Raw genomic sequence first — 23,206 nt, forward strand, 5'->3', positions numbered from 1 at the left:
TTAAATTAACTCTAGTGGGGAGTCACTTTAACTCTACAAAAAGAGTTATTTGAACTCTATATGGGAGTTACTGTAACTCCAAAAGTGGAGTTAAACATTTAGGTTAAAAATAACTCCTTTTTAAGGGTCATTTTAACTCCCAAATTTTACTCCAATTTTGGAGTTGTAATAGCTCCAACAAGGGAGTCACTTCAACTCTACTTCATCAAAGAAAAGAGTTATTTTGACTCCATAATCAGGGTTACAGTTACTCTGTTACCAGAGTTAAAGTAACTCAGGTGCATTCGCCCTATTTAGTAAAGCAACATCACACAAATTGACTGTTAACTTTTACATCTTTAATTCAGTCATAGTTCATTTTCTTATTTGGACATGAGTTTAATACACTGTACATAATTTGTATTAAAAATGACAATAATGTAAATTTCTACTATTGATATCAATATTAAAATAAAGAATCTACAAGTATGTATAATTAAAACATTTTATTAAATACTAACAATTCTCTTAAAATTTGAGCTCATACAACATGTATGATAATACATCAAAATTCAATCTGTTCATTTGAACTGCCACAGGTTTACAATTTAATTTTAATGAACAGGAACAAGATTGCATAAACCACGGTTAACAGGAAAATATTATATGCATTTATTTTTCAGGAAGCAAACTCTTCCATCTAAATCAGACCCACTGGCAATCAAAATCTAAAGTACATTTTAAAAACACAATCAATAAAAAGTATAAAATTGGCATAACATAAAATTATCATTCCTAACTTATTTATCTGCAGCTTTTCCCTTGTTGGCCAGCTTGTGTTGGTATTTTTCTGTAAAGATAAAACAGAACTTTTAGAGTTGTAGAAAGTTAACATAAATTGCAGTTATGTACCAGCCATCAAGGTCTGACAGAACAGAAGCCTAAGTAATGAAGTCCATAATATTTTAACATTTAAAACAATGTGGTCACTCATTTGGACACAAGCTTTAAGATCTGGCAAAAATGCCACCACTCGCTTAGTGTACCAAATATCAAGATCTCACATCGTGGAGCCCTGAATAAATTCTAATATACATGTCATCTCACCCACTGTAAGTGTGGATTTTTAATGTTACATTGTATAGTCAAAATGGCTGAAGGCCCTCTAGTTAAAAAGTGAATGCTGCTTTCATTAAAACAGAGCAGCTGCCAGTCTGAAAAGATTTGAATGTTAAAAAAGCTTCATTCATTCATCCATACCTGTAGCTACCATTTTAAAACCAAACTGTTAATTAATTTTTAGATGAAGGTTGAAACTTACCCTAACAGGTAAATAAATACCAGGATTGCTTGCATTACCCTCCAATACAATGAGTATCTGAAAAAAGATTAAAAATAAAGTTTTTGGGTTACAGAACAATATTATTGATGGTCCACTCAGGCCCCACTGACATGGAAAGAGGATGATCCTAGCACTAGGATCATCAGAGCGAATGTTCGAAGTGCTAGGATCATCCTACCTCTCAGACAGGTTGATACGTGTGCAAGGATGATCCTAGCACCAGGGCCAAATGCAACCTTTTACCGGTATTTGTAAACTAAAAGCTAAAAACACATTGCATAATATTGTGCTCAGATGATTCGAGTCCATGTACTAGGATAATCTTATTTTTACATAGCAAGAAGATGGTTCTGGTGCTACCTTCATGTAGGAACATCCTCATTAAATTAAAATGGGGTCTCAGTTCTGTGAGCTACTATTCACATAAAGAAACTTAATATTACAGCTCAAGTGGTGCAAGGTGTATACATGTATGCACATGAAACTGCAAATTATGGAAGAGAAGCTATCCAAATTTTGTGTTGGGATTCAGAGATACATGTATCAATGCAAAACATAAAATTGCAAACTATTTATCAGTGCCACCAAAAAAACTATTTATTAGTGCAACAGTCAATGTAGATGATAAGTCAATTCAATTCACATACTCAGCTAACATGTAAGGTTTATATGTTTTCCATCCAGTGATTTCTTTGATTTTTCTATTAGCCCTTAAATTTAGTCAGTAACAAATCCTTTGCATATCTTCAGTTAACAATTTACTAAATATGCAATTAACTGACAAAAATTATTGCATATCAGATAATCAGAATCAGCAGAATCCATCACTCTAAATTTTGCCATGTACAACTAATAAACGCACATGCAGTTTGTTTTCGCCTGTATACAACTGTAGTCAGATTTTGGTCCGTAGCATACAATCCCGATTTCTTGAACCCTCGGTTTATCGAAATTCCCGACTTTCCGAAACTATTTTCTTTCCCTTGTATAGTACATCTCTGTTATTTAACCCTCGATTATTTAACGAAATTTTAGCTCCTTCGGGAGGTTCGAGCGGGGTTCGAGTAAGGGATTCTACTGGATTGACTTGATAATACAACCGCCTCGTTTTAGATCTTTTAAGCGCTAAAATCAATTAAGCTTACCTTTCACGAAGTTATCAATCCATAAGGCTGTAAAATGCATCTTTTTGAAGGTGACTTATCGATTAAAAACTACCTTACGATGACTCAACCGTGCGTCGATGAAACGTTACCTGAAAATGGCGGCCGAATGTTTCAAATCCGTTGCCGAGTAGGCCCGGAACGAATCACGTGGTCTGTAAAAATTAATAATTGAAAGCAGACTTCCGGTCGCGCCAGGTCGCGCCCGACTTTCCGCAATTCTATCGTGTTTCGCTTATGAACGAAGCATTCCTACGGTTGAAAAATTCTTGGATTGCAAGCAAAAGGTTCCTTTAGACAAAACACTGGGATTCCAAACAGAAGGCTCTTTAGATTCCATTACATTTATGCGCGGAGCGCGCGACTCGCCGGGCATGTTCAGTAAGCTTGTTCAGGACTCGTGTGGAGTTAGGTATACCGACGACATTTGCGTGTCACTGATGCAACTAAATGAGTAGAGGCTTTGGGGTTTATAAATAAAGTCTCCCTGCAAGCGGAGTTGAAGTAACTCCACAAAAATAATTCTTAAACTAGAGTTTTAACTCTTCCTAGAGAGTTAAAATCACTCCACAATTACTCCCTAAGGGGAGTTATAATAACACCTTAAAAATGACTCCAAAAGAGGAGTTCATTTAACTCCTCTTGCAGAGTTAAATTGGAATTTAACTCCGGAATCAGAGTTGTAATAACTCCCCACAGTGTAACTCCAATTTAGGAGTTAATTAACTCCCCTATTGGGGCGAATTACTCTTTTTTTGGAGTTAAAATTACTCCTTTAGGAGTTAAAATAACTCCATAAAAAATAACTCCACCTTGAGGAGTTAGTTTAACCCCTTTACAGGAGTTAAAATAACTCTTTGAAAATTACTGTGCTCTCACCCTATTGCCTATTTCCGTGGTGAACTCTCACCCATTTAACTGTTCCTGGTGAACACTCACCCCATTGCCATGATAATACATATATATTTTGTCACTCAAAAGGTGAAGTTTGACACCATCTTACAGCTATTGTTTTGCTTTGGTAAATTTTCAACATTCTATAGAAGCGTCAAACAAATACCAGCGGTACGCCGCCGCTAACAGTTTTGAACAGCAATAACAACAAAAGAATAATAACCGAGCCGATAACAAACATTCCCATATCCACGAGAAAAAAATATACACGCTAAGGACGTTAACAACATACAGTCACCCATAAAACCCGCCAAGACCCGAAATACACTCGAATTACCGATAAGCTTAATAACAACAAACAAAAATGACTAAAGCGCGAGCAATGAATAAGCGGGAAAGCCGAACACAAGCAAAGAAGAAGACAAATAAAGGGTTGCCGCCCTTGTCCCTGCTCGTAATTTATAAAAAAAAGACACATAAGCGACAAAAGTAAACATATTCTACCTCCAACTCTCCGGGTTGAGCTTGTCCCACAGCTTGTTGAGGTACTTGAGCCGCAGCTTGTTGAATTTCCTGAGCCACGTGTTCGGCCGCCGGCAAAGCGTCCTGTCCGACAACTTGTTGAACTACTTGAGCTACTTGACCACCGGCCGCTTGAGCTGCTAGTTCGTCGGCTGGCTGAATTCCTTGGGCAACCGGTAGAGCGGCTTGAGCAGGGGCTCCTTGTCCCGCAGGATACTGTACGTCCGCCATTAAATGAGAAAAGAAGGAAACACGAGGAACGAAAAAGAACGATCCGCACCGTACGGCAGTTGAGCCAAAGTGATAATTTATTCATGTGCACTAATCTTATATGCGTTGCTTTAATGTATGCAGTGTGAATAGTGATTTATTTAGTGGATAGCGTTATCCACCCTTTGGACAACTGGGGCCTGATTATTACGCCTAAATATAAGTTTCTTAAAGGAGAAGTTCACTCCAGAATGGCCATTTATTTTCTTTACGCTAGTAAAAAGTTTATACAAAGATATGTTATTCACCAAAATTTCAGCCTCCAACGTGCGCTACATTGTATCACCCTACGAAATTATTCCCAAAACTCGACAACTGGACGCCGCCATCTTGGAGCTGGTAATGTATGCGTGGCGTCAAAGAGCTCAGCTGTAAGTTTGGCGGGAAAATTTAAATACTCGAGACTCCTTGTTTCTTCGTAGTAGCTTTTGTTTTTTTGTTTTAAAGCTCTATTTTGCTCAAACAGAGCTTCAAGAATTACAAAAAACAAGGAGTTTCGAGTATTAAAATTTTCCCGCCAAACTTCAGGCTGAGCTCTTTGACGTCATACATTACCAGCTCCAAGATGGCGGCGTCCAGTTGTCGACTTTAGGGAAAGATTTCGTAGGGTTATAGCGCACATTAGAAGCTGAAATTTTGGTGAATGACATATCTTTGTATAAACTTTTTACTGGCGTAAAGAAAATAAATGGCCATTCTGGAGTAAACTTCTCCTTTAACAAACACAAAAAAGTAAAGGAGGCTAAAGGAAGTTAACCATCATTAAGCACAGTAACAATAAATGATTAAAGCAGTTTTCAATTGAGTGTCGTAAAACCAAAACCAAAGTAATTACTCTAGCCAATCACAAAGGACACAGACAATCCGACCAGTGAACCAATCAAAACTCGAAGCAAATACATGAAGCTGGCACGAAGCGCGGGAAAACGTGCGCGAGCGAGTCACGATTGGTTTTGGTTTTAGTTCTGATTGGCTGAGAAAGTGGCGCGATATTTTTAACCCAATCACTGAGCGTAGTAATGCAAAACCAAAGCAAACGCAATTTACTTTCGACGCTCAAGTGAAAACCGCTCTAAGATAAGTATTATTGTTATTCCTTTTTGTAGGTTAATCATCTCAGACATTTCATTCAGTTCCGATTTAGTATGGGAATCATTGACAATATAATAGCAAAATGTAAGTATATCAATGACACAATACTTGATGTATCCCTCGCTTTGCATTCACGGAAAAGCAGCAACTCTTTACATGGCACTTATGACGTCTAACGCGGCACGCGTCAAAATGTCAAAAAAAAAAAAACAAATGAAAGAGATTCTGTTTTGAAGTTGTCTTTTCTGCTAGAAATTGACATATGTGATCGACTAGTTAACACCCCTTCAAACAAGAGTAGTTTACGCTTACACCCGTCTTAATTCTTTATTAACAGTTTAATCTTTGTTATATGGCGATTTCCTCTTACAAGTCACACTGGCCGTATTCTTGTGTTGTGTTCTCCAATAAAATCAAAGTCTCTTCGAGATATCGACGTTTTTGCATGAAGTACGTGAGTCGAAGGTTTATCCTGTGCATTGTTCTTCGAACTTATCATTACAGTTTCTTTGTAGTTTAGTTTAACAATTTCCTATCTTCGCGGAGGAAATGCAACCATATAATTTTGTCAAAAATGGCTCGTCCGCGCCAGGTATTTATACACATATTCCTTAACATTACACAAATAAACAGTGCAAATTTCACCGAGATCTGACAATTCTATACTTTAAAATTGCAAGGACCTTTCAAGGCAGTCGATTACGGCAGCGAAATTAGCAAATGAAACAGCAAAATATAATTGCAGCGTAAACAAATCGTTACACTCAAGCTGCGTTTTGTCTAGGCTCTGCGAGGGTCGGATATCAAGACCCAGGATTAAACAAATGCCATATATACAGTGAATGCTTTCGAATTATTTTTGAAGATGAAATAAGAAAGAATTTTGCTGTCTTTGACTGAAATTCCACTCGAACTGCGTAGATACGATCGCATGTTGTAAAGCCGATTCATGCAACATTGCTGTCATTCCCTGTCAACGCGAGGTCACGTCCCTAACGACCTAGGCTGATGACGAAATAGAGTTGCGCTTGCATGTAGCGACCAAATTTGGCCTAATTTTTAACCGCTCCTAAGCTAAAAGAAGCCCCCATCTCTTGCATTTGTTTTGACTTCAATAATATCTTTGAAAAGAGCGAGTTTTTTGGTATGGTTTATTTTTGACGTTTGTAATTTTTAAACGATGTAAGTGCTAGTGATTATTTATTCGTGTTTTAGTTACGCAATCCATTGTTTGTGCGACGCTTTTTATAGATCGCCTTTCAGACACACGTGCGTTGAGATAAGAAAGCTGACATGTCACTTTTAAAATTGTTATATAACGTTTGTAAATGTGACAAGTCACGTTTTTTTTCACGAGATCGCAAGTGATCACCCACAGCGGAAAGTAATCCCTTGAGAAATTAAAACAGTCCCTTGAGAAATTAAAAAAGTCCCTTGAGAGTTTACAAATATGTGGTTCCAAATTTTGTCCACTAACCCCTATTCTACGTTTTTAGCTTGTAAACAAGCAAAAACGTCGAAATGAAACAAAAGATTTAAAGGACACAAAACAATACTAATCTAAAAACACAATTACTTGTACCTACCAGCAAAGTTTTCTACAACACCAAGAAGTACAGTCCTGCATTTGAGTTCTGAAGTGGCTGTATGGTCAACTTAAACCGTGAGCATACCTTTCACAGTGTTATATTTTGTTTGAATTTCAGATATCGCTACAGTTGTAGGTTTTTCGGTTGTAAGTCGTCCTTTTCTCAGTAAATCAAGCACGAGGCATATCAACAGCACACACAGCGAAAGAATGGAGGTGAGTTGAACTAAGGTGGCTAGTCTACCCTTGTACTGCAGAGAAAGATGTTTAAACTTTCTCTGTCACGAGCGTGGGGCAGAGAAAAACTCTGAGAGGCGGTAGTTGGCGGAGCTTCTTCTGTACTGTTAAGTCTGTATAGTTAATTTCCTACAAGTGCATTTTAGGTGTTCATTTAGTTTACGAAAATATCATCAATGTGTCATTAAAAAAAGTGTTTAATTTGTTAATCATGATAGGACTATTACAGAAGTGGCCGAATGTTGGTGAAAATGGCAGAAGCGATTGGTCGCCTTGTGTTGGCAGGGAGGGAGTTAACTCGTCTTGCGGGGTAAGTGTAGAAAAGAGGCAAAATCCATTGAACCAATCAAAACTCGAATGAAGTACATGTAGCCGTCGTGAAGTGCGGCAAAATGCATGTCGCCGGCGTGAAGCACGGGAAAACGTGCGCGAGCGAGTCGCAAATGGGTTTTTGGTTTTGTTGTAAAGTCCATCTTCTTTCGAAAACTGTCCCTCCCTGCGTAAGGCGGGAGAGATGGTACTTCATTCCCATCATTACCTGCGTCTAACTTTTTTTTTCTCATGAGAGAAGACTGGGGACGAGTAATTTGTTAACTTGTTGCAATTCTGTTTTTCATTCTGTTTCGGTCTTTCTTTTAGGTATACCTCCAGAGTGTCCGAGCTAATGAATGTATTAACAGACCTCAATAAAGGCAAATATCAAAGGACAATGATTTCAAGCCAGTCAAAGGGAGATGATGCAGCACAAGGTACGAGATAAGAAAATGCATGTACCGTGAAAGCTAAGCCCCCGGGGCTCATTTCTTTCCAAGACCTTTTGAGGAGGAGCTTAATAAGAAGGGGCTCAGGGAATGGGTGGGTGTGTATGTGTCTGTGTGTGTGTGTGTGTGTGTGGGGGGGGGGGGGGCATTTAAAACCACAGTTAGATTACAAAGTTACGTGATAGGTTGTAATTCAATTATAACCTTGATACAATTTGGTAATTTCCTTTGTTTTATATTTATTATCGTTATTTTGAACCGTCGGGTGAAACCAAAATAGGTCGAAATAGCGGGAGCTCGAGATAGCCGATTGTAAATGACTGAAGTGCAATTTCAAGAGAAATGGGTTTAAAAGAGAAGTTCACTCCAGAATGGCCATTAATTTTTTTTACGCCAATAAAAAGTTTATGCAAAGATATGTTATTCACCAAAATTTCAGCTTCTAACGAGCGCTTAAACCCTACGAAATCCTTTTCTGAAGTACCAAAAATTTGACAACTGAACGCCGCCATCTTGGAGCTGTTAATGTATGCGTGACGTCAAAGAGCTCAGCCTGAAGTTGAGCGGGAAAATTTTACTTACTTCAAACTTCTTGTTTCTTTGTAGTGGCTTTTGTTTGTCAAAATGCCTGTTTGTGCAGCTCCATTTTGCTTAAACAGAGCTCCAAGAAATACAAAAAGAGGTATTTCCGTTTTCACCGTCTTTCAATATTTAAAGAACAATTGCTCAAAAGCGGACACAAATATTTGTGTGTTCCGGCGTTAAATCGGGGTTTGATCGAGTTCATTATCGAAGTGCAATTTTCTGCAACTTTTTCAGGTTGATCTATTATTACCTATCCTTCGAGACCCTCGATTTTTCTCGTCGTCCCGCTCGACAATCTGTCTCTGGGTCTCCGAGGATGATCATGTTACCAATGTTGCAGTGTTGCATACGGTACGTGCATGTTGCAATCAAGATTTGTGACAAACAGAACATAAACAACCAATAAGTCCATAAACGGCAATGTCGCCAATGTCCTTCGCGGTAATAAACGTCCTCCTCCACTGTTCGCGTCAGTCATGACGACATGAACGCGAACATTGCTGTTTCGTTTTGTTTACAGCATCCATCCTAGTCATTTTACGCCGGACGTTTCCTTGAACATTATAAAAAATTACCAAAGTAGCAGACCGTACCAGTTTGTCGTAGCAGTGCTACTGAAAAGAATATATTTACTTGTTTGCTTGACCACAAATAATCGCCGGGACCTCGATCAAACGCCCCCAGGGTTTATTTAAAAGTTAGCAGTTTTGACCCGGCGTTTATACGAAGCCGGCGTTTGATCGGGACCCGCGTTTAATCGAGAAAATACGACGAAGTCAACAACAACAAAGAGTTTGTCCGGTTGATGAAAAATCCTCCCTGAAAAAAGTAAAAAGTGAAATAGCATAATCGTAACATTGGTTGGTATTGCGTCTGCCTTTTTTTCTTTTTTGTGGGTATTTTCACTCAGGAGACTGTATCTGTGATCTTCTTCGAAGCAGTCTTCCGTATAGTTTTCGGAACACACAAATATTTATGTCCGCTTTGCCAGGAATTTTTCGTTTCTGCCCATTCTTATAATCCATTCGCGAGCATTTTTTCTTTTAGATATTGAAAGACGGTGAAAGGATTTTGGATCTTTTGGAGCTCTGTTTGAGAAACATGGAGCTGCACAAACAGGCATTTTGACAAACAAAACAAAACAAGGAGTTTTGAGTATTCAATCTTCAGGCTGAGCTCTTTGACGTCACGCATACATTACTAGCTCCAAGATGGCGGCGTTCAGTTGTCGAATTTTGGGCTACTTTAGAGAAAGATTTCGTAGGGTTTTAGCGCTCGTTGGAAGCTGAAATTTTGGTGAATAACATATTTTTGTATAAACTTTTTATTGGCGTAAAGAAAATAAATGGCCATTCTGGAGTGAACTTCTCCTTTAAGTTCGAATAACGGTAGATTCGAATAACCGAGTTCGAATTAGCGTGGTTCATCTGATTACCATACACCAGAACAAAAGAAAATACTAAATTGCACCAGGGGTAAAACTGAACCGCCACAAGAATTTCCAACAACAATCTGACGTATTTTTCTAAGGCATTTTGCATGTTACGGGCACTTGTCGTCATATTTCTGTGCGAAATCTGATGCAAGTATTCTTGTATCACGCGTTTACAGATGATTTTACCTTCTTTTCAGATAAGATTCCTAAAGACTCTTTGGTTCCAAATCAAGGGGAAATAGTCGAAACTGATCATTTAATCAGGTAAGAAACACTTCAAAAAATATAAATACACCGCCTTGATTGTGATAATATATAAGCCGGTTGTGGCGTAAAAAAACGGTATTGTAAAAAAGCTGTTTTTTTACAATAATGTATTTTGTAAAAAAGCTGCATTTTTACACTTATATATTTGTAAAAAAAATGATTCGAAGGCTGTAGCTTTCTTTCAATTCTTTCAACTGCAAGTGTTCTGAATCTTTATGTACGCTTTAAAGGCTCTTACTAGAACTATTTGGCAGTGTAATTCTGTATTTTAATGTTTAAAAATGTGTATGGCCGGTTTCCTTACAAAATTTGGTTTGTAAGAAAAAGGTCTGTCTGCTATACATGCAGCTCAGCAAAGACTAATTAAAACTGCGTTTTTTTCGTTTGTTTCAAATAAATTTAAATGGATAAACACTGGAGCAAGTTCTTCGTATAATACTCTAACTCTTAGCCTAAACTGAAGCAGACGTTTCTTGTTGTAAACAAATTAAAATTTCAACTCGCCGACGGAAGGCCGCCGGATTGGAACGATGACTGTTTAGTTTTGATGAAGCAGCTGGCCTCAAATAATAAACCGCTTCCGTTCTTAATTTTCGCATCACCGAAGCACGAGATTCGTATAAATGTATTTTAAATAGAATTAATTTTAAGAAGTGAATATCCTTTAATCACCAAATGATTCTGAATGATTTAATTTTCGTGACCTCTGCCTGACCCTTGCGTAAACATTCACACGTCGAAACAGATAAGCCTGTTTCAGTCCCTCGTTATTTTTTCGAGCAGAAATCAATATCTTGTCAATCGAAATGAAACAGGCTTGATGATATGTACCGGGCACACAAGATCGCTTCATTATCACGCACACTTCAAAAAGTGTAGCAACAAGGCAACTGAACAGATCTAGAAATGCTACACGTTGCGCATAATATTAATGCTGTGACTCAGTCGACTAAGGCTTTAAGACAGTTGCGCTTTGGTATAAAATTATGGGCTTTTGCATACCCTAATTCTCCACTCAAATTCTCTAGAGGTACTCTATGCAGCATCTTGCTGTTTTTCTGTAAAAAGCAGTTTTTTTACAAAGATATTTCTTGTAAAAAAGCAGCTTTTTTACAACTATATAACTGTAAAAAGCTGCTTTTTTACGTAAGAAAGCCGCTTTTTACAAATATATATTCTTGTAAAAAAGCAGCATTTTTACATAAAAAAGCAGCTTTTTTACAAATATATATTCTTGTAAAAAAGCTGCTTTTTTACAATTATATAATTGTAATAAAGCTGATTTTTTACATAAAAAAGCAGCCTTTTTACAAATATATATTCTTGTAAAAAAGCTGCTTTTTTACAACTTTATTTTTGTAAAAAAGCTGCTTTTTTATGTAAAAAAGCAGCTTTTTTACAAAAGCCGTTTTTTTTACACAACACCGTGTATTATAAAAGGGATAGTTTAGGGGAAGTTCATTCCAAAGTGGCATTTTTTTTTTCTTCACGCCAACAAAAAAGTAATAAAAAGATATGTTATTCACTAAAATTTCATTTTCCAAAGAATATTCAATACCTATGAAATCATTGTCTGAAGTAGTCCAAAAATTGAAAACCGGCTGCTGCCATCTTTGAGTAACTTGGCAGCCTGGCGATGTACGCGTGACGTTAAAGAGCTCAACCTTTTACTATTTCTTGGAGCTTTTAGTTTGTGCAAAATGGTGCTGCACAAACAGGCAATACAAAATTAACAAGGAGTGTCAAGTATTTAAACAATGTTTAAACGTCCTGCTAAGCTTCAGGTTGAGCTCTTTGATGTCACGCGTTGTTGTCAGAAACTGTTATGAATCGAATTTTTCTTAAGCACTATCTTATCCACTATCGTTTCATTGGGAAAGGTCATTTTGGTAACGCAAAAATTCCGTACTGGTGACGTAACTGCTACTCTCGTCTGGTTAGTGATTCTGATTGGCTAAAAAATGAATAATACCGATATGAATTGCCGTTTTATTCAGCTATTCTCTAGAGACTAAGGACAATTAAACAGAGATTACTCGTAATTCAAAACGCAAGATGTGTTCCCATAAAATAAACCAAAGAGAAGACCTCCGTGGATACTCCCCTGTATGTGCCGCAGCAAAGGATATGAATTTCGAGCTGTTATTGTAATAATTGGGTGATAGATTTTGCCTTTGGGATCTAAAATTGGGTATGGTTTTTTGAGGGAATCGCGAAAGCCTATTTACGTACGTAAATCATCTTCAAATGAAAATCAAAGAGAGAAGTGAAAAAAAAAAAAACACATAAACATACATACATTTCAAACGATAAAGTGCAATTAAAGCGCCTCAGATTTTGAGTTTGAAGGCCAGGTCTAAAAATGGTTATGAAGAAGCAGTAATTTAGGCCAAGTTTAGAAGGCAACACCACGTCAAAAAATCTACCATCTTTATTATTTACCACATTTTGTTGTGGGTAAATATTCTCAGTAGTCGTCAATCCTTTCGCATCACAAAAACTCAATGAAATAATTGACATGATAACAGTTGTAACTAACTCTCTATAATATGGACAGTTCTCTTGCTCCCGGAGAGACAAGAGTTAATATTATCTCTACCTCTTCAATACGGACACCTCCATAACTCGGACACTCAGTCTGCCCCGGCAAATATTACGGAGGCAAGCGTGGCCGAGTGGTTTACAGCGCTGGTGTTGTAATCTGGAGGTTCTCGGTTATCCCGAGTTCAAATCCTCGGCCACGCTTTGTATATAGCCAACTGGTCTGCCTCCTGCCAGTTGGGATTTTTAACCTTGTTATGTTTATTTAAAAAAATTATTTGTTTCCTCTGTTTCAGTGGCATGCCTGTAAACTAGCTATCTCGTTGAGATATTAAGCTAAGTGCATGACCACTATAAGCATTTATTTTTTTCTCAAGCATCTCAGCGGTCCGGAATCCTGAATCCTTTAATCTGATTGGCTAATTGCGCGCGCTCCAGCGGTCCGGTTTTTCTCAACCGGACCCCGCATACGGACCGCTCACGGCGCGAAATCATTTTGCACCTTTGAGTCTAACGAACACATGAAAGTTTTGCTCCCCAAAGACAAAAATAGCCTCACCATCCATTGTTAATGCTAAAGGACAAAAAAGCAGTGGAATTAAAAGCCTCAAAGTTCTTCAAAAGGCGAGGTATTTATTTATTTCTCAACAAAATCGAGTTGTAGTTTACCGTTCGCAGTTTGCCGTTGTTTGTTTATCTCGCAATGATTTTCACGCCATTGCGGTAAAATTCATTCGGTTTTTTAGACTCTATCTATGTGCTAAACTGCACTGTTTATCTGTCACTTTTTGCTTAAACAGAACACTATTTACCATCATTCAAGGAAATGAGATTCTTTGATTAAAAACGGACAAATTAATTATCACAATATTGTGCCGTACGTAGACGCTACGCATTTCATTCAGTTTGGCACTGTTTATCAGAATAAAAATCAACGCAGAGATTATTAATTTGTTAAATACAAGTGTATTAATAGCTTGTTAAACTGCTTTTCGGTCAAGGAGTATTTTTGAATTAGAAAAGTAGGCTTAGCAAAGTTGCAAAGCTTCTATCAAGACTTTTCAAAACATTTAAGCTTATAGGAAATTGTTCGAGAAGCCGAAATCGATTTAGAAGTGTTAGGTTTTATGGCATATTTGTGCTATGTTTTAGTATCAGTTCATTTACTTTTCTTGATTTTCTGCATTGTAAATTAAGCTGAACATTTCTTGAGTACGGTTCATTTTAAGCGAAGCTATTTTATTCGAAATTAATGTTTGTCTTGCTTAATGCTTGACTCTAGCTTGCTTGTCAATCGAGTCGGACTTAACATTGAAATCAAATCCGCGCGTATACAAACAAAGATTTTGTGACAGATTTTTTCACGGTTTCTTAAATCCAAACAAACTTAAGTAGGAAAAAAATAAAAACGTTATTTACCGGCCTAGGTCGGTCCGTATTGGGAAAAACTGTACCCTCGGTCTTGAGCACGGCCCTCGGCCTGCGGCCTCGGGCCGTACTCATGACCTCGGGTACAGTTTTTCCCAATACAGACCTCCCGGCCGGCAAATAACATATATATATTTATTTTATTAATATTTATAAAGGGGCAGTATCACGATAAGTACTTTAAGTTTTTTTTAAACCATGCAAGAACTGTACACGTGAGGGTGCACTCACTGATCAACAAAATAGCCTAAACAACAAAAAAGGCATTGGTTCATTATCCAAGATGTGAACAAAACGCAATCATTGGGTTTTAAAAAGAAGTTCACTCCAGAATGGCCATTTATTTTCTTTACGGCAATAAAAAGTTTATACAAAGATATGTTATTTACTAAAATTTTAGCCTCCAACGTGTGCTATAACCCTAGGAATCTTTCCCAAAACTCGACAACTGAACGCCGTCATCTTGAAGCTGGTAATGCATGCGTGACGTCAAAGAGCTCAGACTGAAGTTTGGCAGGAAAATTTAAATACTCGAAACTCCTTGTTTCTTCGTAGTGGCTTTTGTTTGTCAAAATGCCTGTTTTTGCATCTCCATTTTGCTTCAAGAAATACAAAAAACAAGGAGTTTCGACTATCAAATTTTTTCCGCCAAACTTCAGGCTGAGCTCTTTGACGTCACACATACATTACCAGCTCCAAGATGGCGGCGTTCAGTTGTCGAGTTTTGGGCAAGATTTTGTAGGGTTATAACGCACGTTGGAGGCTGAAATTTTGGTAAATAACATATCTTTGTTTAAACTTTTTATTGGCGTAAAGAAAATAAATGGCCATTCTGGAGTGAACTTCTCCTTTAAGTGATTTTCTTCCACCTTTCACTGTTAAACTTGAAAAGGCCACTTCTTTTCTACTTTTCCGTAGCTACACCACTTTTTACAATTTTCATGACTAGTACAGTACGTTTTTGCAACGCCATGCAGGCAACTTTATCATCAACACCTTCATTGGAGTTTCAAGTAGCACTAAATCTTGGTGAGACTGCCCCTTCAAGACCAATGAGATGAATGTGTGTTTTCCTCTTTGGGTTTAAAAGTCGTCAATTGTTGTTATATTTGTTTCGTTTTAGATTTGAACATGTTCCATTGGTCACACCAAATGGAGACCTTCTCGTGAATGACCTTTCGTTTGAGGTAAAGATAAATAGATTATTGATGGTTTTTGATTGACTGTTGACATCCTTGTTTTTATGTTTGCTAATAAGCTTTCCAATTGCTTATAAAACCTCGTGAAGCGTGTTTAACCAATCACAACAAACGTGCTGTTTTTTCAACCAATCAGGTTGTTTGTGCCAGGTGCGTTTTCCCGCGCTTTGCCGCAATCAGGTTGCTGATGTCAAGCGCGTTTTCCCGCGATTTACACCGGTTGTCTGTTTTATCTTTGAATTCACGTGGGTTTTTTTTGTCATTTGTATTTGTTGAGGGTAGCTACACTTATCAATTTTTCTTCTTCAGGTTCGCTCCGGGATGAATGTGTTAGTTTGCGGGCCAAATGGATGTGGAAAGAGTTCATTGTTCAGAATTTTAGGCGAGGTAAGATTATTTGAAGAACAGTTTTATGTTACGCGAATGTGGCAAATTGCCTCTAAAAGCATGGCGTGACAGTGGCGTGTCCTAGTAGCTCCCTTACATGGCGTGACAAAAGCGTGACTAAGCACATTTTATCCTGGCTAACAAAGTATATTTCTGAGCGTGGTTATGTTTGCAGTTTATGAAGGCTTTGGTTTGGCAAATTTCCAGTAGTGTAGCGAATGTTTTAATGATATCTAATTTTTCAATTGAATTCAAGCTAAGAGTGTGAAAAAGTAAAGTTTATGTCCATTAACTAATATTTCTTTTTTCCTAACAGTTGTGGCCACTGTTTGGCGGTAAACTGGTCAAGCCAAACAAGAGCAAGCTTTTCTACGTTCCACAGGTAAATGATTACACAAAACGCCTTGTTCTGCTCCACTGAAAAGATTTCCTTGTGATTTAAGATTACTTAACCTGAACCTTTTGCTGTTCTGATTATAATCATTACTTGCCTGTGATTTTACAGTATTTCACAGCGTTACCCCTCATTTTAGTTCTGGTCGGGAGAAAAATGAGTGATGGTTACTATGTAGATAGTTTTAGTCTTCCTTTTTACAAGACTCAAGATGGCGCTTTTTGAGGTTCGTTCGGTGAAGTGTTTTGAAAAAGATTTGTTGTAGCGGTAAAAGAAATAGGAATACACCCTTAAAAAATCGTGGAAATCATTCGATGTTGCCTGCTGTCTGGTCCTTTTTACTCACGTTGAAGGAAGCAAGACCAAGAAGGGGAAAAAATTAAAAGTTTTCACTATGAAAAGAAGGGCCTGATCACAGTTACCTCATATAGTCTATTAAATAAATTCATTTTCTCTTCAGCCTTAATAAACGAATTTGCTACCTGAAATGAAATCTCTGTGTTAACAATTGGATACAGAGCTGGCTATTATTTATGATAGCTTTTAATTATATGTATCTTTTTTTGTCTTATAGCGTCCCTATATGACCCTCGGGACATTACGGGATCAAGTGATCTACCCCGACACTGTGGACGATTTACACAGGAAAGGGTTCAGTGACCATGATCTTGAAGAATTTCTCAACCAGGCAAGTAGAGCAGTCACTCTAACCCTTGAAGCGCTTCTAACAACACACAAATTCTCTTTACTAGTCCATACAGTTCTCTTAGTAGTATTTAGGAGAATTTACAATGATTTAGAAGAATATTCATTTAGTGATCAGCTGCTTTGTTGCAGGGTGGTAAAGGTGGGTTCCTAATCACGAATCACGAGGCTATTTTCCTTCAAAACACGTGAATCACGGATATTTTTTAGGCCATTTCAGGAATCACGTATTTCATAGACAATTGTTAAAAGCTAGGTTTATTACTGATTAGTTAATTTAAGTGGCTTTTCCTTTCAATGGCCTAAAAGCAAGACATGATGTGCAAGTGCAAGACGAGTCCTAAAACGCTTAAATCGAGCCGAGATAATGTGTCCTGCATACAAGATCAAGCCTAGACTTTTATGATTTGTCAATTTTGGCTTTCTACTGTAAACTGATCTGTGAGTACGTAATTGACTGTCGTTTTTCACGCACGTTTTTTTAGCTGTTATCACGAATCACGGTACTCAGAATAAGCAGGTCATGCGTCATACTGGACTGGCGATTCACAGATCACGACCAGATTTTCGAAGATTTGAGCTGTTTTAACGTGTCACGCACCATTTTTTTTGCTCAAATCACGCGTCACGCTTAATCCCTTTACCACCCTGTTGCTGTCGAGCTTCTGCATTGTATTTTGAGTTGTAGTTGCATGCTGATCATTGTTTGAAGTCCTGCTGTCAACTGACAAATTCGTCTTAATAAACTTCATACTAAATAGAGGATAATACATGGTTGCGCGAAGATATGAAATTTATCTTTGAGTGTTCAAATCGATAGCTCACGAGTGAGCGCAGCGAACGAGTGAGATATCGGATTTGAACACGAGAGGATAAATTTCATATCTCCAAGCAACCATGTATTATTCTTTTTATTATATAAACCTACTAATTACGATGTTTTTTGACGATTTTCCGAAGATTTCCGACCATTTTCCGAAGATTTCCGAAAATTTTCAAAATGTTGTCCGAAGGTTGTACGAATGATTCCGAACGTTTTCCGAAGATTGCCGAAGATTGCCGAGGAAGATCCGAAGATGTTTCGACTTAAGATCGATTTACTTTGGCCCATTGGGCATTGAAACATGGCAAACTCTGCAAGCTGATTGGTCAAAATGATATCACACATGTGTGGATATCATTTTTATCCACACATGTGTGATACCATTTTTCTCGATTTGCTACCACTCGCTAAAACACTGCAGTTTATATAATAAATAGAGGATATTACATGGTTGCGCGGAGATATGAAATTTATCTTCGAGTGTTCAAATCTATATCTCACGAGTGAGCGCAGCGAACGAGTGAAATATCGGTTTTGAACACGAGAAGATAAATTTCATATCTCCAAGCAACCATGTAATATTCTGTTTATTATATAGACCAACTAATTACGATGTTTTTGGCGATTTTCCGAAGATTTCCGAGGATTTTCCGAAGATTTCCGAAGATTTTCAAAATGTTGTCTGAAGGTCGTACGAATGTTTCCGAAAATTTCCCGAAGATTTCCGAAGATTTCCGAAGCTAACCGAAGATTGCCGAGGAAGATCCGAAGATGTTTCGACTTAATATCGATAAACTTTGGCTCATTGAGCTATGAAACGTGGCAAACTGCGAGATGATTGGAAAAAAAATGATATCCACACATGTGTGGATACCATTGATATCCACACATGTGTGGATACCATTTTTCTCGATTTGCTACCACTTGCTAAAGCACTGCATTCTATATAATAAAAGCATATCTTCAATGTCTTTTAGTGATTTTTGTTTTTGGTGATTGTATTTCAGGTTCACCTTGGTAACATTCTTGAGCGGGAAGGCAGCTGGGACAAAATTCAGGTACATTAGTGGAAGTTGGAAATCTGCTATTTAGTGTTTTAAGCGAATGTTAACTAGGAAAGCCCTGGGCTAAGAAGAATATCTGTAAGGATAATGGTGTGAAAAACACGTGGCTTGTTACAAGATAAAATGCTACACCTTCAGAAGAAGGTTTCAGAAGAGGGGAATGCATAATTTTATATTCGGCGAAACCCGCCTTGTCGTCATGGAAGTTTTCATTCTTATAATTTTATGAGCTTCTTATTCCATAGGTTGCAGGTTATTGCATTGGTTTGTTTATTTATTTAGGACTGGATGGATGTTCTTAGTGGTGGAGAGAAACAAAGGATGGCTGTGAGTATATAACGAGGGCTTGACCTTATTTGTGTACCCTTGAAAAGGTCACATAACGAATGTGTCACGAAAAGTTGTGGAAGACGTGGCCTCCATGAGTTCATCACGCAGACGTGACGCGGCCAAAGATATCTCCTTTCTTCACCCGTTGTAGAGTTTTTCATCTTGCTTTTCTTTTCTTCTTTTCTCTGCGTCTACGCAAAGAAATTAAATTTTGAAGAATCTGCAACAATTTACGGCTCGGGCACCAACTCTCGCAAGGTTACACATGAATGGCTCGCTTCCCTTCGAGAGAGCAAAAGAACAAAACACAGAAACAATGCCCCTAACCCCCAAAACAATAGCAACTACTACATTAGAGGACCAGTAGAATAACAAGCTTACGAGAGAAGGTTAAGAAGGGTAAACAGCAACAACAACAACAATGACAAGGGCTGTTGGCATGGCATACTCCATCCCCTGGCACCATTTCCCTTCAGAAGGCGTTTGAGTGTAAAGTAGGGCTAGATTAATATGTTTTCTTCTTCCGTATGGTACTACAGGGCTTCCAGAGTCTCCCTTCCTTGAGCCTGAAACAACATCAGAACTCCCTTATAGCACTTTTACCGGAGCTTTAATATACAATAGGTCCTAGGTGTTTATGGAGGACGGTCCGGACGACAACATTGTATACCCTTTAATGCTGTTACACAAGCTTTTGTTACTTAACTTGTGCTATATTTCCTGCAATGTTCATTAGATGGCCCGTCTGTTCTACCACAAACCTCAGTTTGCTATTCTGGATGAATGCACAAGTGCTGTTAGTGTGGATGTCGAGGGTTTCATGTACACTCGCTGTAGAGAGGTATGTAACGGGGAGGGCTAATAACAGGAATTTTTTTCATGAACAGAAAGAAGGGCCTATAACCGGAAAGGTTTATACGGGGGAAGGCAATACATCCCTTCCTCCCTCTTCTATAATGTGCTGTGTTTTCCCCATTACTAGAGCGGAGCATTGTCACTGGCGATTTGCTCGTGTTTTAATAAAAGTGGAAATGTTCCATCAGTTTGTGAACAGTGAAAATTTTAACTTAACTGGATTATGTATTAAGGAAATTCATGGTGCGAAAAGAAATTTGCACAGTTTCAAAGTATCCTCCAACTCAACCTTAAGAACGCGAGTCGCTGGTTTTTCAGTTTGTTTATATTGTAATCCATTTACATCCTCGCCCTTGTTAGTCAACTTCTCTGACTTATGGTTTCCAGTCATTTGCCCAGTACTGTTCTATAAATAGCTATTGTTAGGTTTTTAAAGATGCAGGTATGTTATCGTTCTATTCGAAATTATGCTAAAGCAGAAGAAATGTTTGCCGGTCAGTGCCCGATTGTTACGGTCTTTTTTACCCCTTTAGGTTGGCATTACACTGTTCACTGTCTCCCATCGCAAGTCTCTGTGGAAATATCACGAGGTTTGTGTTCACACTGTTTGTATTTGTGTTTGTATTTGATCTTTTTATTAAACAGGAACTCGCCGTAATCCGGCTATATCTGCGAAACGTTTCTCAAGTCGGAAAATTTGTTCCCACAACGCGCAAAAAATCCCATCATCCGTGAAATTGAACTCCCACGAAAGTTTCTTACCTCACGATATTGTGTTGTTCTTTCATTGCTCTAGCGAGTAAGCTAAAAAGCCCGGGCCAAACGAGGATGAGAGTTGATGAGAGTCGACTCTCATAAGAGTTTTCGTCAACTCTCATCGACTGTCACCGACTCGGGCCAAACGAGAACGAGAGTCCGTCAAACCCCTTTATCGACTGTCATGAAAAATCTGAGCACGTTTAAAGTCGATGAGAGTGCATGAGAGTCGATGAGAGTGCATGAGAGTTCTATGCCAAACGAGAGTGAGAGTTTGAACTCTCATCAACTCTCATCCTCGTTTGGCCCGGGCTTCAGTGTAGAAAGACTGGAGCAAAGTTCAGATTTAGCAGTGAAGATTCATTGCAAAGGGAGAAAATGTTTTCCGAGCACGGCTTTGTTTCTCTTTGAACTGATATCAGTTTGTCTTGATGTTTGTGTCCGTAGTATGTGCTCTATATGGACGGCAGAGGCTCTTATGAATACAAGCCAATTGATTCCGCAACCACAGAATTTGGTTCTTAGACTGACTCTTACTACCACTGGTGCCTGCAATTCATGTCAGAGGTTAACTTGATTGATCGTAGTACAATGGAAATATATAACGACTTGGATGCTGTGAATAAACCCACGAACATCGTTCCAGTTGTTGAACTCGCCCTAATAAGAAGAAATATCGCTTACAAACACACATCTTACACCCAAAAATCCCATTCCATTGGGAGAAAAAGCCTTTTTTACCATCATCAGTCCAAGGCTTATTTTCGAAAGTTAATTATAGTAGCATATTCAGAAATAATGATGTCACAAACAATCCCTGGCGCTTCGCTTGGAACGGAGGGAAACCAGGGAGAACTAAACTAATACCGTGAAGAAGAAAGATACAGTTCAAAATGTTTTCAATATTGGAACAAGGTCGATCGAACGAAGAGAAGATCATTCGTAAAATCTCTGGACTCAGCATATCAACAATGGTGTTTTATCAAGTATTTTAACAGTGCCGTAGGGAGGAATTCTCCTTCGAAGACCCAAAGGAACTTTGTGAAGACTAGATAGAAAAATAAGAAACAGTGAGCCACTTTATATTATTCGTTAAGTGGCAAATTTTCCTGGTTCTTTTTATTGACTGTAGATGCAAGGAAGTATCAATAATCCCTTTTAGACTGCGTGTGAAATAATAATGCTTTTTTTGCTATTCAACTTTAACCTTCCAAAATCACAGATCTACGAACATTCCGATCGCCCAAGAAGTAGCTCCCACGTCTCAAAGTTGTAATTAAAAGTGATTGTGGGTTTTAATGAAGTGCAGCAAATTTACGCTTAACATTCTGTTACATGTTATCTTACTGGAAAGGAACAAGTTAATTAATTAATAAGTAATTTATCGTTATCAATCAATCATTTAATTAATTAACCATTTTTATAGCTCGAAATTTAACAAATCAAGCAAGCCAATTCATATGCGTCATAAGCGTATGTGACTATTGTATGCAAGTGTTGGTGTTTGCGCGATACTCCATACACAGGGTGACCCAGAAAACGTTTAAAAAATATTTTAAAATATATCTTTTTATATTTAAAAATATGTAACCAAGTTCCAACGAACTGTTTATAACTAACACAAGCTACAAACAGATTTTTTAAGGATTTGCTGCTTGAATAGTCTAAGAGGAACCCTCTCTTTTAATGATACTACCTTTTACTGGACACAGTTTCACCTTCATAAAGAAATGCCAAGTTCCCTCTTAAGGATATTACAGCGAATTATCCCTGTAAATAACACCCTATCCAGTTATTACTCTGTCGGTTAACTGTAAGGGAGGAAATCGTTCATGCAAGAGGATGGAAAACCAGATACTTTTTCTTCCTGGATGAACAGGGCTCCGGGTGAGTCCTTTGAAATGAATGGAGATAGAAAATGTTACCCCAGGGGGGGTGATATTTAATATAAATAGCTTAAGATACACCGCTAGATAAAGTATGAGCCGAGTCGAGGTACTAATTTTAAGACTAAATTTTAAATTTTGGGTATTAGTGTGTTCAATAGGAAACATAATTTTTAACATAAACGTTGGGGGAGAGTAAAGGCTATTAATGTCTCTGCCTCCCAAAGGTAAAAAAAAATTGCACGCAAAGAAATTGCACAGCTTTACCTCTCAGTACGTTCTATATAACTTCTGGTCGTCTGTGTAACGTGTGTGTAACAAAAGTAGTACTTTTTAATCAACATTTAATGATTAAAATGCAACAAAACTCGAAAATTATTGTCGTTTTCTTTTCCATCTTTAGCAACGTATTTTTACAACGAATCGACTTAGTAAATCTCAAGTATGTACTGTACTTAGCTTTCATTTGTTGTCTTAAGAGCAAAGATCCACTAATACCGCGCGAAAACAAAAATAAGTGGCACAAAAGTTGCACTTCAGAATTCTTGATATGCCGCCCAAAGAAAGCCTATGGTAGGCCTAGAAACGTGGTGGGATTTTTTTTCTTCAAATATTTTTTCAACCGGTCAAAAACTTACAAAACCGTTATGAACCCCAGTGTCTTCTGAAACACACAAAATAAACATGACTAACACCGTGTCGT

General features: G+C 37.9%; 2 protein-coding genes and 1 long non-coding RNA gene across 4 annotated transcripts in view; 1 reads left to right on the plus strand and 2 right to left on the minus strand.

Annotated features, from left to right (window-relative positions):
* Nucleotides 1-4,241, minus strand: part of LOC144639132 (uncharacterized) — a 5,659-nt gene extending 1,418 nt beyond the window's left edge. The window contains exon 1 of the mRNA XM_078498381.1: nt 3,883-4,241. Coding sequence (XP_078354507.1) covers nt 3,883-4,131 — 249 coding nt within the window. The 5' untranslated portion in view covers nt 4,132-4,241. The remainder of the gene's footprint in view (nt 1-3,882) is intronic.
* The window catches only part of LOC144638619 (ATP-binding cassette sub-family D member 3-like), a 47,192-nt gene extending 24,314 nt beyond the window's left edge, over nt 1-22,878 (plus strand). For both annotated transcript variants that reach the window (XM_078497818.1, XM_078497819.1), the window contains 15 exons: nt 5,277-5,346; nt 6,969-7,066; nt 7,306-7,397; nt 7,727-7,836; nt 10,066-10,132; nt 15,228-15,291; nt 15,613-15,690; nt 16,007-16,072; nt 16,659-16,772; nt 18,620-18,670; nt 18,959-19,003; nt 19,743-19,847; nt 20,395-20,451; nt 21,065-21,512; nt 21,761-22,878. In XM_078497818.1, the coding sequence (XP_078353944.1) occupies nt 5,277-5,346; nt 6,969-7,066; nt 7,306-7,397; nt 7,727-7,836; nt 10,066-10,132; nt 15,228-15,291; nt 15,613-15,690; nt 16,007-16,072; nt 16,659-16,772; nt 18,620-18,670; nt 18,959-19,003; nt 19,743-19,847; nt 20,395-20,451; nt 21,065-21,142 (1,095 nt within the window). In that variant the 3' untranslated portion in view covers nt 21,143-21,512; nt 21,761-22,878. The remainder of the gene's footprint in view (nt 1-5,276; nt 5,347-6,968; nt 7,067-7,305; nt 7,398-7,726; nt 7,837-10,065; nt 10,133-15,227; nt 15,292-15,612; nt 15,691-16,006; nt 16,073-16,658; nt 16,773-18,619; nt 18,671-18,958; nt 19,004-19,742; nt 19,848-20,394; nt 20,452-21,064; nt 21,513-21,760) is intronic.
* LOC144637815 (uncharacterized) lies at nt 321-2,626 on the minus strand. Its single transcript, XR_013567806.1, has 3 exons — nt 2,467-2,626; nt 1,301-1,357; nt 321-829 (listed from the first exon to the last, which is right to left on the minus strand). It is a non-coding gene; the product is annotated as an uncharacterized LOC144637815 (long non-coding RNA).
* Nucleotides 22,879-23,206: the final 328 nt, after the last annotated feature.

This window comes from Oculina patagonica, chromosome 14, assembly GCF_052425735.1.
Source record: "Oculina patagonica isolate OP01 chromosome 14, crgOcupat, whole genome shotgun sequence".
NCBI lineage: Eukaryota > Metazoa > Cnidaria > Anthozoa > Scleractinia > Oculinidae > Oculina > Oculina patagonica.